This window comes from Leptosomus discolor, chromosome 1, assembly GCF_034619465.1.
Source record: "Leptosomus discolor isolate bLepDis1 chromosome 1, bLepDis1.hap2, whole genome shotgun sequence".
NCBI lineage: Eukaryota > Metazoa > Chordata > Aves > Leptosomiformes > Leptosomidae > Leptosomus > Leptosomus discolor.
In genome coordinates this window covers 185152482-185167159 of record NC_141391.1, presented here as the reverse complement: position 1 = coordinate 185167159, position 14678 = coordinate 185152482, and the positions used below count along the sequence as shown (strand labels likewise).

The window sequence follows — 14678 nt, the reverse complement described above, 5'->3', positions numbered from 1 at the left end:
GGAGGCAAGCATGCAACATCTGTAATAGGCTGTCCAGAAGAGGAGTAGCAGGAGAAGTAGCACTCCTGCTCCACTTGATGTGTCAAGCACATGCTCCACCAGCTCCTGAACTATATTTGCAAATAAGATTCCTCTGCCCTAACGTAGCCTATACTCATCACCCTAAGCTTCCCTGACAATCAACAGGCAAAACCAAGCACCACGAGAGACTAGTGATGGGCACCTATCTCCAAATGAACCTTAGAAGGTGCCTGTTTCTAAACTCTAGATGCCTAAAATTAGAGGAGAAAAATCCTATCGTGAATGACTGCAGAGGATCACATTGCATGCTCTGAACACCAATTTCTCTTTAGTACTTTCAGAGCAAAAGTGTGTGACTTGTCCCTTCTTGAGCTGTAAAACGTGCCTGTTGCTATGTTATAGGGAAAAGGCAAACCAATAGTGGGCAGTATTTTGTTGAAACAAACCTTGTCATTTCAGCTTTTACTCCTTCGTGATGTAAATTTAGGAGTGATTTTGAATACATAATGAACTCCAGTTAGTCTTGCATTATAAAGCTTTGGCCGGCTGGAAGGTGGAGAGGTCTGATGCCCACTCACCCGCCTGCCCACAGCAGGATGAACACCACTGCTCACTGTCCGAAAGTTACTAAGAAAGGTTAGGTAATGATGGAGCTTTCACAGTGTCCCTGAGCAACCTGATCCAGTCCTTAACTCTCCTAACCATTAAGAAGTTCTTTCTAATCTCTATTTTAAATCTCCCTTACTGCAGTTTAATCCTGTTATATCTTGTATCCATAATGAATGTGGTGAATAATTGGTTCCCTTCCTCTCTGTTGCTACCTTCTGCACATCTGAAAACTGTATCCTTACCTCATCTTTCCCTGCTAGAAAGTAAACAAACCTGCTTCCTTCAGTACTGCCTTGTAGGCCATGGGGTTTTTTTAACCTGTGATCATTCTTGCTTTCCTCCTCTGGGCTCATATCTCCCTTGAAATGGGATGTTCAACACTCAACACTATTGTAGTGGAGGCCTTACAAGTGCAAGGCATGGCAGAAGAACTCTTTTGCGTGTCTCTCAGACAGCGTTTCAAAGGACATAACCCACATTGCAAAACAAATGAACACGCAACACAAAGCAACAGTAACATGCCACTGATTTAGGTTCAGCTTGTTATTTCACACAAGCCACGATCCCCTTCTGTTCGACTGCTGCCTTGTTCCATATTTGGGCAGTCTAAGCTCCTGTCTAAGCATAGTAGTTTGCATTTTTCTTTGCTGAATTGTACCCTACTTTCTTCAGGCCATTTCTCTAATTTTCAAGATCATGTTGAAGTCTAAAATGCAAGTGACTTCTTCCAGTTTGATGTCATCTATACACTTAAAATATCAGTGAAGAGCCAGGAAAATCAATTCTTAAACAAGGAATTATCTTTCATTAAGAAAACATCATTCATTTTAGAAACTGGAACCAAAAAAAAAAACCTTCATAATTTACTGTATATTCTTTCCTCTAAGCTGTACTGCAATTTTTGCTGTGCAAGTCATTTACATTTTCCCCAGCACAAGTTCACAGCTCCTTCAAACCTCAAATATTGTCTTAACATTTTAAGGAACCTTTTGTAGTATAAGATTTTTCTCCAAGACACATGAAAACTGAAAGAAAATGGCTATGGTCCAACAAAAATAAGTCATTTATCCACGTGCTTCCCATATGCACAATACTAATGTTTTTCAGATCCTGTCATATGCATGATTGCTCATTTTCTGATGGCTATCAGAAATAATACTATTATTCCAAGCCTTCAGTTGGACCACAAGCCAGAAGGAGTTTATCAGCTACCAGAGAGCTCAAAGCTATCACCAAGGCTTACTGTATGATTTCCATTAAGAACTGGATCAGCAACTTTAACCACTGAAATTAGCTCCATTGTTTAATCATTAGAGATAAAGCAGAGGAAAGAGGAGAACAGCCTCTGCTGAATAGCATACATCATTAAGTACATCTTAATGAACTGTTCTTAAAACTAATTTTATAAATTCAAAAAAATGGGGGATAAAAAGTATCTTAAGAACCCATTGCACCGTTGACCTTTAGAAGTGACTTTGGGGAATTTTAGAGAAGTGAGATTGGTCTGTTGGGTTCAGAGATGCACTGGTTTGAAGGGCTGGCTGAGCCGCATTGCTAGTAGAGGCTGGGGAGCATGTGGACTGGTCCAGTAGTGAGATTTCTAGTATTTGCTTGTATTGATTCAACTCTGTCAAGAAAAAGTAAATTATTTTCAGAGATTGCAGTCACGTAACTAAATCAAATCTAGCTAGCTCAGCGCACATCATAGCCAGACAAGTTCCCTGGAAGGACACACGATTTGTGTGAAATAACCTTTCTTCAAGATGTCTGTATAAATGAAGGCAATGTCGATTGTTTGAGAAAAACATCCAAATATTTCTTCTCATGTGTTATCTTTTCAACTTTCCTTTGGGCAAAAGAAAATCTGCTTTTCCCTACTTAAATACCTGTCTTGTTAACAAGAGCCAAGTCCTTAAACAGATGCAAACAACGAAAACAGAACCCAGGCAGAGAGCACAAGCATGTGAATGGGGGGGGGAAGGCTACTTAGCAGTGACTTCTGCTGGCATTTCCAGCACTGAAGGTCTTCGCCTCTCAGTGTTTTGGATTTGTGCACGCCCCAGAATGTGTCAGCTTTGACAGGCTTTGGGACCTCAGTGGATAGCTATGCAGAAACCTAGTCAGAGACTGGAAACTGATACCTAACTCCTTGGAGAAGTTCTTATTTTCAAAATGTAAATCCTTTGGAAATGGCTCTTGATTTCATAGAGAATACAGTGGCAGATGACAATAAGTTTTAAGATTTGTCTAGAGAAGTAGCTGCCTCTACTTGTTTTCTAACAACTTTTCAATATCCGCACAGAGTATAGATGACCAAGGTAATTTTCTCCTTGGTCAAGAGCTAGTCAAACTCATGTCTTCCACCTCCAGAAGGGGTCCTAGTCACCCAGCTGTCCTTAAAAGGTGGGGGAGAGGGATGTTCTTCATCATTCTGGTGGAGGTACGGCCCTTCCATTTTCTATAAAGGAAATTTTATGGATTCAGTGGCTAGAAAACAGGTACAGGACTCTAGCATGGTGGCAGGGGTAGTAGGAAAGACAATTTCATGTCAGATGTATCCTCATTTCTAAGCAGATTGTTCCCTTGGTACTGAAACACTTCAACAAGACATGCAGAGCTGACTCATTCTCCATGTTATAAGAGACACCAGTCATGGCAGTCCCCTGGCCAGCCTCAGCTTGAACACCCACAAGCAGAGAAGGTGCCTGATTCCAGCTCTCCCAGACCCTGAGCTGTTCCCATTGGATTTCAAAGGAGTAGGGTGCCAAAACCCAGAAAACACAGCAGAAAGACCCTGTGCTCAGGTTCCTCTGTTGGTCACCTTGCAGCAGCTCCTACTTCAACATGTCAGCAGTTGTTAGCTTCATGACAAACACCTCAACTTTCCTTGTACGTCTTGCAGGTTTGCTCAGGATCTCACGCCCAGAAACTGAGGACAGCAACTCAGTCCACAGGACTTGCACCCCTTCGGAGACCCTGATCCGAGTGCTTTGCTGTGTTACTCCCTTAACCTTTTAGCCGTATGGAATATCACCAACCACTTTCAGGCACCTGCGCACCACCACACCTGCAGTCACCAGCTGTCACACCTTCAGTGGCCTTACTTACCGCTGACCACTTGCGAGGGAGCGGGGAAAGCAGATCTGAGCTTAACCGTGGGACCGAAGAGATGGTCAAGAGATGAACATCATCAGGCCAGGCATCTCTCTCACCCCTCGCGTTGCCCATTGCTGTCCTTGTATAAACCCCCGTTATCACTGACAAGAGCGGCTTATTTGCCCTGTCTCCCTTCCCGCATCCGTGCGCCCGCGGTGGCCGTGGGGTATAGACCCGGCCATGCCACTTCTGTGCGGGCGCAGAGGCCGCCGCTCCGCCCGCGGGCGGGCCCCGGCCCCAGGGCGCTGCGGGGCTCAGCGGCACCCCCACCACAGAGCCCGGGAGGCCCATTTCTGCGGGGTGCTGTGGGCTGCCGGGGCGTGGGGGTGGTCCCCGTCCTTGCGGGGGACTCGCCCGCCCGCCCGCCGAGCCGGCAGCCCCGCTGCGGGCGGCTGGCTCACGGTGGCCGCGGGCCGCGCACGTCAGGGAGGGACCCGCCATGACCGGGAGATCCCCCTCCCCGCCTCCTTCCCCACGCCACGCACATCCCCACCCGGCATATATAGGGGACGCGGGGACAACGCTAGCACCGGCCGATGCCAGCCGCTCCGCTCCGCGCCGGGCAGCGGCCTCCGCGGCGCCATGGCCCTCGCTCGGGCGGCGGGGCGAGCAGGTGAGGGCGGGCGGAGCGGGGCGGGGGGCGGAGAGCGCCGGGCCGGGCCGGGCCGGGCCGGGCCGAGCGGCCCCCTCGGCGCCCCCCGACGCCGCCGGGCTCTCCGCAGGTGCCGCCGCGGCGCTGGCGCTGCTGTGGCTGCTGCTCTGCGCCCCGGGGGACGCCGGCTGCCGCCTCCTGACCGTGGCCGATCTCTTCGACCGGGTGATCCGGCACTCGGGAAGGATCCACAGCCTCTCCACGGCGCTCTACGCCGAGATGGTGAGTGCTGGGCCGGCCCCGCCGCCGCGGAGCGGGCTCCCGCCGCTCTGGGAGCAGCTGCCGGCGGGGAGGGGAGGGGCGGGGCGGGGGGTGCTCCCGGTGCCTCTTTTTAGGTTTGCTTCCCCCATAGGAAAAACACTTTCCTCCCCGTGACAACGAGCTGGGGAAGCCCGCTCGGAAGTGCCACACGTCGGGGATGCTGACCCCCAACGGCAAAGAGTACGCCCAAAAAATCCCGGTAAGGGGGTGGACGGCGGCGACGGGCGGAGATGGGGCGGGCGGGGGGCACCGCCAGCCCCTGCGGGGTTGGGGGGCTGGAAGGGGGCTCCGCGGGTCACACCGCCTCCTTTCCCCCCCTTGAAGAAAGGGGGAAATCCCCCGTCCCGTCAGAGCCCCCCAAATGCATCACCTGTCACGCTGCGGTGGTCCCTCCCGCACCCCGGTCGGGCTGGAGCTAGGCAGAGAGGTTTTTATGCCTCCTATGCTTCATCAACAGCTTCGATTGAAGAAGCTGATAAGTTTTGACCCCAAACAAGTGCACATCACAGAGGTATTGCATACGAATCATTAGTTTGTTGCATTTTAAAAGCTGTATATGGTTACATATGCTCAGACCATATTTAATAGTAATAATAAGGGTAGTGCAGTAGTACTCCGTCCAAATGACTGACGGACAGTCATCCCTCTGATTTTGTTGTGGCGGTCTCTGTGGAACAGAAACTTAGAAAACTGTGCATGTGGCAGATAAATTAATCAGAGTCACTGCAAATTACAAAAAGCAATCGGGAGAAAGAAATAACAGTCATTATCTTGGAATCAGTAGTTAGGTAAGGGGAAAAGAACAGCAAATTGTTTTAGACAGATGTAATGGCAAAGAGAAAAAAAAATCGTTATTAATTTAGAGAAGAGCAGGAAGAGTTTCTTTAGACAGAGAAAAAGCAGATTGTAAAGTCGAGGATATAGCAGTGGGAGAAACTTTTGGCTCTGGGAGGAGACAGACGGAGATGAATGTTTACACTTTGCTTTCTGGTTGTGATGGAGTGAGGAGCTTCCCCCAAGACATTTAGAAGGGCAATGGGAAATGAGGCCCTGCCTCCTTCAGAAAGCTTTAACCAGTCAGCCTTATTTCTGAACTTGTATTGCAAAAGAGGTCCCACGGCCATTGAGTTTCTGTTGGAGAAGCAACCACCCCCACCACCAGGCACCTTCTGGGAAGCGTGTCTGCAGCCAGCCTCTAACCGACACAGCTCCAACAAGGCAGGTGTGAGGAAGAACCTGCACTTCCATAGCAGCACAACGAGAGGTCTAGATGAGGCTTCTTGGGCTCTTGAGACATCTAGCAGACCCTGAAAACTTTTTCAGTACCAAATAGTTTTGATAGGAATGCCACCATTTTGCTAATGCTGGATTCACTATTTTAGGTATTGCAGAGCTTAGGAGTTTAAGAAAGCCGAAAACAAGACAAATACAACTTTGGGGTGTTGCTTTATATAAGCAAATGAACGGAGACAGAATGGCCCTTAAATTCTGACTATTTGAAAACTATTGAGATGCAGATGTAAATCTTAATCCTGCTGAGATTTCCCAATGAGACTGTCCAACAGTGTTCATATGACCTGCTGCAAACTAACACAGCAATTCTTTACTGTTTTAACTTCTAAGAGAGAAGAACTAACTCACTTGATACTGAAACTTTTGCAAGCCTGGAAAGAACCACTTTCCCACTTTAACCAGCATATTGAGCACCATCAAGAGCTCCCTGATGACAGCCTTAGCAAAGCTAAGCAAATCAGCAATATGCTACATGAGCTGAAGACTGGAGTTGAGAAAGTAACAGAAAAGGCAAGATTTTTGATGTAGCTTTTATTTATACCGGTCATGTGGCATGAGTGACGGGGGGGTGGGGGGGTGGGCAATGTCCTCGCTTGGGCTGTAGCCTTAATGCCAACAGAGGCTCTGATCCAGATACAGGAATTCTTCAGTCAAAGCATGTGACCTAGTTTATGGATTGGCAGATATGTAGACGACATTATATATGTCCATATGTGTAGAGCAATATTTTATTAATATAAAATACATGAAAGAAAGACACAAGTACAAAGACTAGAGCTACTTACAGCTTCATATATGAGGCATTAATAATTTGACTTTTCTGGGGCAGTAGAGGAGATGTGGGTAGACTGTGACAAATACTTAATTATTGTTTTCAGTTTTATTTGGATTTATATTCTAAGCAATTCAAGTATCACTGCTGTCTGCTGCAAAGAGCTCCTTCCTAAGGCAACAATTTTATGCTCGGATAAGTTCTTCAAGACAACAGCGCGTTGCTTTACTCAGATGCCAGTCACAAAACAATTTCAAAACTCCATTCCAAATTCTGGCAGATCATATATAAATTACTGCATGTAATTTTTTGTTATTTTTGTAATTTTCCATTTCTGACTTCTTATTAGCAGCTAGAAATCCTGATCTTTTTATTTCTTGTGCTTTCATATCTAAACTTATTTATAGTTTTGGCTAAACAAATGAGGGCTGTGTGTCCATTCTCTGAAATGGCTACACGTCCAAGGTGTCTCTCTCACTAAAAAGTAATAAACCAACACTTTACACCAGCAGATCACCTTTCAGCTTTATGAACACAGGTGGAGAATACAAGTTTTAAAATAAGCAGCTCATCGCTAGAATAGGAGGAATTGTACCTGCTCTAAAATGCAGCCCTGATCAGGATGATTCAGAGTTACAAATGGAAAATCCATCCTCCACATGCAGCTGTGGTTCTGGGTCAAAATGGCCTTAAAGTTTAGAGGTGTTCAGCCTCAAAGCTTGACCTTTGTATGCTTCATTCTGGAACTCAAGCAAGCCATCAAACTCTAAACTAGCTACACATTTCTGGTACGTTTAGTTAATTTTATTTTTCTGTAACAGCTTTGAAGGAATTACTAAGAAGGAAAGCTTTGGTGTTTTGACCTCTCTGTACCATGGACATACCACAAGGTAGAAATAGAATTTAAAAATGAAGCAAACAATGCAAATGCAGTCCAATATTTTGCAGCTGTGTTTTTCTGTAAGACACTAATTCTAAGCTTGGTTCTGTTGTGAGGCTCCTACTCTGAGAGGTGGTAACAGCCTGCAGAGTTCACCATGTTAAACAGCACTGGTGAATGCTCATGTTAGAAGCTTCCCATCACAAAACTCATTAAAATGAATGGCTAAAAAAAAAATCTCAAGACTGATTTGCTATATTCCTTCAAGAGGAAATAATGATTACCAAACAGGGGTTCCTCTACTTCAACTCAGATGGAGTTATTCCCCAGTATTCTTGCATTACTAGTATATCAGATCAGTCTAAATGATCTAGTCTAGTCTAAAGGTTGTAGAGATACCGCTAAGATAAAAAGACAATGTTACTCTACATAAGAAGCTTTACGTATATCTTCAGCAAGTATATGAAAGGTCTGAAGTCAAACAGCCCAACATAGCAATGCCTTGGCTGACTTCTGCACCAGGATTTTAAAGATTTGTCGTGGATGTTGTTATGAGTTGTACTTCTTTTCCTGTTTTCAATACAGATGCAGTCAATGGGGATCATCAGTAATTCATTAAATGGAATGGCATCATCTGAAGCTGCTGGTTTATCAATTAGTAATGAAGCAAACACGATGAGTGACTCTGACTTTATTCACTGTTTCAGGAGAGACTCCAATAAAGTACAAAGCTACTTAAAAATTCTTAAATGTAGGATTATGCCAGAGAATAGTTGTTGAGCTGTAATCTCTTGACAAGTACTCTTCAGCATGTTGTTTATAAAGATGAAAAAGTAGAATTTATAAATTCATCATATTTACAGTAATTTTGATAGGAAAGTGGGGTTTAAATTCTTTGGCAGCTACTTGACACAGTTGACCTATGCAGATGAAATATTAAATAAAGCATCATGTGTGTCTGCAGGTTAATGCATCGGATAAGCAGGAGCACTCTTGCAGCAGATAAATAAATATCCTTGCACATTACGCTGTGACAGACTGTATTATGGCTGATTCACACAGCTGAGATACATACATAGTTGAAAGTGAAATTCAGTTTGTTGAACCTTGGTACAAATACATCTCTATACTGTCAATAAAGTATATTTTTATGTAAAAATATTTCTACATACAAAGATACCTGTAGAATATTGCTTAACACTGAAGAGTGGCATTGCTCTTGAGCAGTTCATGTAACTGCAGGGCCCATGGCAGACTTTTATGTTCACGTCATACTTCTTACTAATTTCTGTGGGCCTTCACATGTGCCTCATAACACCTAGTCCTAGCGCTTGGACTCATTCTGAATGCTCTTTTATGCCTGTAATGGCTACACTGGTTTCAGTGGTAATTCCTAAAGAAAAAGTTTCTATATGAAAGGTAAGTCAGAATTCTGGTCCAAGCACCATTTCAGTTGGAGGGCTGAGCGTGGCTAAGGTAGCAGTCTCTTTCCCATAGCACATGCTGACACAAGGCTTGGGTTTTACAGTAATGTTGGCAAACTCCATAGCAAATAAAAATCTGAAAGCTGTCAGATATTTTATAGCAATCACATTTTTGTAGCAGTGGGGTGGCACTGATGGCTGTTTACAGAACAAAATATCTTTGCATTCAGATCCTAAATGAGCCGTTTGAACAGGCATTTATAATCAACATGGATTTATCTTTGATGTTCTCGACCATTTCTTCTCTGAATGCTCTTTTCTGGCCTCCTCTGATCTTGATGGTTGTTGACAATAGCTGGAGCTCGGACTGCCAAGAGTGGAGACTAAAATGCTGATGATTATTTAATAATGATACTGGATTTGGGCTTGAGAAACTCAGCAGGAAAATGTTTCAAAGAAACATTTATGCAGAACAGAGGAGCAGCCTTTTCAGTTACATCGCTAACTGTCGGTATCCTACGGTATCTGCTACCTAGCAGACAGCTGATGTACTTTCTCAGCTAGAAGCTGTGAGTCTCCACAACTCTCATCTGCTCCCTGTTGCGCCAGGTCTGGTAGAAATGCAATCGGTTATATAGTGCCTGCCCTGAAGAAGTTACTAGCTGCAATTCCTTAAGCACTAAGATACTACAAAAGTGTAACGAAATAGCAGCAATCGTGTAAGTTTTGAATGCATTCTGGGAACAAGACACAGCTCCAAAGAGAGTAAAGGAAGGGTCCTCTGGGCAAGCAGACGGAACCAGAGGGATGCTCGCTCTGCCGGCGTCTGTCCGCAGTCCCCGAAGACGCAGCAGCAATTAATATTACAGCATTTATCCCGCCAGCTCGCGTAGCCGCGGCCGCGGAGCAGGGCAGCACGCTGGTGCGCCGTGCCGCCTCTGCCAGCCAGGGATTACCGCCGTCTCTGCGACGCTGGGGCTGCGCAAACGCGCACCCGTTAAGGAGAACAACGGCGTTGGGGTGCGACCCCCCCGCACCCCGCAGAGGCGGCCTTACGCGCGGCAGAACGGCCACGGCCACCCCGCACCGCCAGCGGACGGTGACGGGCAGGGAGGGGTCACTGGGCCAAACGACGCTGACGGAAGGAAGCCCCCGCCCCGGGACCGGCACTGTCCCGCTCCGGCATGGCACGGCCCGGCCCGGCCCGAGCCCCGCGGCCGGGGCTGATGCGCTGCGCCCTGCGCTGCCACGGGGGGGCGCCGCGGGGCCCCGCTGGCCGGGGTGGCCGTGTCCCCGCGGGCGGCAGGTGGCCGCGGCTCCGCGGATGGTGGCCGTGTCCCCGCAGGTGGTAGCCGTGGCTCCGCGGGTGGTGGCCACGCCCCTGCAAGCAGGGCTCTCAGAGCGAGTTGCAAGGTGACTCGAAAATCAAGCTACCAGGGACTTCTGTAGCTGGGAAGACACCCCAGGGGTTGGAGCTGAGGGTCAGGTGGGAAACATGTTGCAAATGGAGCAGACCGTAAAAATAATTCTCATCTCCTTCCAAGAGGAAAACCCTGGGAACATTTTGCTGTAGAGAAATGCGAGAATAGAGAAAATGAAGAAGCGAGTGCCACAGGAGGAGCAACAACAATGCGCCGAAGCATTATCCATAGTCATTCATACTCATTAGTGTTGTATTTCAAGATTTGCCTTTGGCTGAAGCGAGTCGTGTTGGTAAAACAAAAGCCTTCCTATATTGCCAACATCGCCTTGCTTCCTCTTTTGATTGAGAAAACAACTGGGCAGCCGGCTGAAAAGGGCATGTTTTTTCTCTGTGGCCACCAATGCCTCAAACAGAAATACCAGCGATGGTTGCTTTTTACACAGGGAAACACCTCATCTCCTGCATGATTTCTCTCCAAGACAGCAGTAGAACTTGTTAGGAATATTTGAAAATGTAAAATTGCTTTGTGCAATCAAACGCTTTGGAGTTTGAGAACCCATCATTTGCATCTGAGAACATTAACTGAGGAGAAACAACTTTGCAAATCAATGGAAAATCAGAAAATCAGGATCGGTTTCAAGTTAAGTGCTGGGCTCATGCACTAACCTGTAACAATGTACGTTATAAGTAAGCCACGGTGTTATAGGTAAGTCACTTCCATTTGTGGAACAACCTGTTTCCATTAACTTTCTTGTCAGTCACATAAATTTAAGAATTAAAAATACCTCCATTGTTCTTCAGACCTTATTCCATGAAATGTTGCGAGATAACCCCAAAATATTGATATTTTGGTATAGTCCAATTAACTTTTTCAGTTGGTTTTGTATGCTAGAAATTTGCTCATCACAACTTTTCCATTTTTTTCAGAATGAAGATATGACACTCTCAGTAACTGAAAATTCATTTTGTTCCTTTCATAACGTGCTAAATGGTTTTCATAGTGTATCTTAAATTTAGACTGAATTCAATATGTGCTGATGTTTGCATGATAGATTGACAGGTGTCACTTGTAGTTTAACTCTTATTTAAAAACGTATGATAGCGAAGCAGAAACAAATGGAAACAGTCTTTGAACGATACACATTAATGTTCAGGTACCTCGTATTACATTCAAATGTTGACAAGCAAAGAAAAAAATCACTTCGAAAAACTTAAAAATTCCTCAAGGTTTGGATGTTTATTAAAGGAGAGATTTCTGTGTGTTTGGGCAGGTGCTGGAGGATCACTGTTGAGATGTTGCCTTGTGACATCCTCGCCCACCATGCCCAGCTTCATTGCTTAGAATTGCCACCAGTATCTGTACAAAACCCAGGAGCGGGAGTTGCCATTTTCTGACCATTAATTTAGGTGTAAGCCCGCGTGAGGGGCATCTCAGATCCAGGTTTACGTACCTCGTTTATCCTAATACAGCAGCAGTCGTCAGGCTCACAACTTAGAAGCATGGTCATTAAAGACTTCTACAGTCAACAGCAATTCTGTTCACTGTGAACCTTTCTCTGCAGGGTCTTTTTGGTATCCCCATGGTCCAAAGCTAAGTCTCAAGTTAATTGCACCCAAATTCCTCGCTGGTCTTTTCTTAAGGCACTGAATTCACAGCTATCTTGCTTGGAACTGATTTGACTTTCCTTCTAGTTTGTGAAAACCAGTAACAGTCTTGTTGGTAGAGGGTGCTGAAATACATGAATGTACTTAATTTATGTCAGTCTTTTGACTGTGGAACATATATTCAACAGAGGAGCTGGGTGGCTACAGTGATGGCAACTGGTATTTAAAACCCAGTCCTAGTAAATCACAGCGGATAAAACAAATCTGATGTATTACTGCAGCTCAGGAGCGACATTTGACCGTTGTACTATTGTTCTGACACTGAAGTTAGTAATGCAGTTTTGTGCCTTAAAGCAGTCCTGTTCTTCTCAGCAGATTGTAACAATTAATTCCTGTTTGGCAAAGAATCAATAAAAACAAGAGAACCTTCAGAAAATTATTTCTTACTATAAATCTGCACAACCAAAGTATAAGTGCTGACACAGGTGTGGTCAGCAAACACAGCTTTTAGCAATGTTAGATGCGGTCCATGGAGGAGCTAGCTGGCCTCTCACGTTCACAGTCTCACAGTTGTTCACATGCAGTAAAATGTGACTGTCCCTGATGTAGACTGCCATAATCTGTGTCATTTGTGATACCTTTTAAAAGAGCAACGAGCCAGACCTAGAAAAGGAAATCGGCACCTTCTTGTTAGGTATCAGAGAACACCCTTTGAGGGCCTGACCTTAAGAACAGACTTTCAAGATCCGCATCCAGACCCACCTGGAGGATCTCCAATAGGTGGGGTGAGAAAAGCCCCTCCCGTTCCTGAGGCTGCTCGGTGGGGCAGCAAGACCCCTGTGTCCGCAGCACAGCCCGAGAGCACGGGAGCCTGCAGCTCTGGTAACAAAGCGAGTACAGAGTCTCAGCCCTTTCTCCCTTTCCCTGCTGTATTCTCTATTACATTAGCGTTGACAAGCTGCCAGACTAAACAGAGAGGTGCCCAGCGAGTACAAGTATCCGCTTTGTTTGTGGCCTCTGAAGAGCTGGGGTTTTTAACTGCAGTTTGCAATTTGAGGTACCTGAACTCTCCCCAACTCCAGGATCACAACCAATGTCCTTCATAATACTCTACAGCCTGGAACTATAGTCTCAAAATGCCACACGTAGGAAATACCTCAGATACCCTACAACCACACTGCAAGGTCCTCCACTAGGTTCTGTCTTCAAAGTCAAAGTAATATGGTGCTGGTTTTAACTGTGAGGTGCCATCGGTATCTGTTATGTCACTCCATAATACCAGATGCATTCCAGGCCTTACACCTCTGCAACGTGCCTGTTACGAAGCACTTCAAACATCTGCTGGGGATTTTGCATTTAATTTGTGCTCTCTTTGTTCTTTTGTTACTAGTGTGCATACGCTATTAGATGAAAACAAATACGTACTGCTTGATCCTTCACACAGAAAAGACTGGCACTGTAAATATATCATATTTTTGTACTTATACTGGGTGATGTCTCATTTACCAAGTTTTCACAGTATGGACTGAAGGGAAACTTCTCCTTTAAATCACTTAAAATGAGAGGAATCAAGGTTGTATGTGTCATGGGCTTAAATCAGACTATTTTAGGTATAATTCAAAACTCATATGTAGACTTCTGGGGTTTTTTAGAAAGCTTGATCAGCATTTTCAAGTAAAGAATATTTTATCTGGCATACTGAAACTTTATTCTAACTGTGGAATAAGAATACTGGTGGAAGCTGTTAAGAGATTTGGAGGGCCATGAAATGGTGTAAGTTTTAATAGGCTACAATGAAACCAGAACTTGCTCAATTTAAAGCACGTATAAATAACATCGTTAACTGTGAAACCAACTCTGCACGAGCCTTGCTTGATCTTTGCCTCAGCGAGACATCCTTCAGATGTATTCTGCTGAGCACATCAGCTCAGTTTTGACAGCAGTTCACATCCGGTGCCTGCAACACCACCCACTGAACCAATTTCCTACGGAGCATTCTGAATCCCATCTCCCCTCTCCAGAAGCGTTGCTTCTAACACTGATGCTCAATTGACTTGCAGCAAAAGAATACGAGCAGCTGTGAAGACTCCCCTTTCCCTGAAAGGCAAGATGGGAAAACCCCAATCACCCCCACCATACGCTGATCTCCAAGATGGGAAGCACTGATGAATACCCCCCACACACACACACGTACCTCCGCTTGATCATTTGATGTTAATTTGGAAATACCTGCATGCCTGTCATTGTCGGCAGACACTAGCAAATGCCATTTCAGAAGAATCTGGGCTACCAACACTTGCTGGTCCTTCAAGTAGGAGTTAGTTGGGCAGGGCTATGACTTCAACAGCACAACTGGACACCAAATTCACCCGCATGTGTATGCAACCTGTCTGTCAGTCCCTGAAGGTTTTAGGCAGAATACGAATTGTTCTGGGATCTCAGTCGCAAGATAGGAATAAACTTCTCACGTTACTGAACAGAGTACAACACATGGCATACTAAAAGTTTTCAAGTGCCTTCTGAGGGTAGGCAGCTTACACTAATGAGGGTTTGTAACCACAGGAAGAGACGAATTCTTAATT

General features: G+C 45.4%; 1 protein-coding gene across 1 annotated transcript; it reads left to right on the top strand.

Moving 5' to 3' along the window:
• Positions 1–4368: 4368 nt before the first annotated feature.
• LOC104346752 (prolactin) lies at positions 4369–8424 on the top strand. Its single transcript, XM_086472402.1, has 5 exons — positions 4369–4435; positions 4467–4660; positions 4791–4898; positions 6323–6502; positions 8230–8424. The coding sequence occupies exons 1-5, from the start codon at positions 4369–4371 to the stop codon at positions 8422–8424; spliced, it is 744 nt and encodes a 247-aa protein (XP_086328528.1).
• The last annotated feature ends 6254 nt before the right edge of the window (positions 8425–14678 follow it).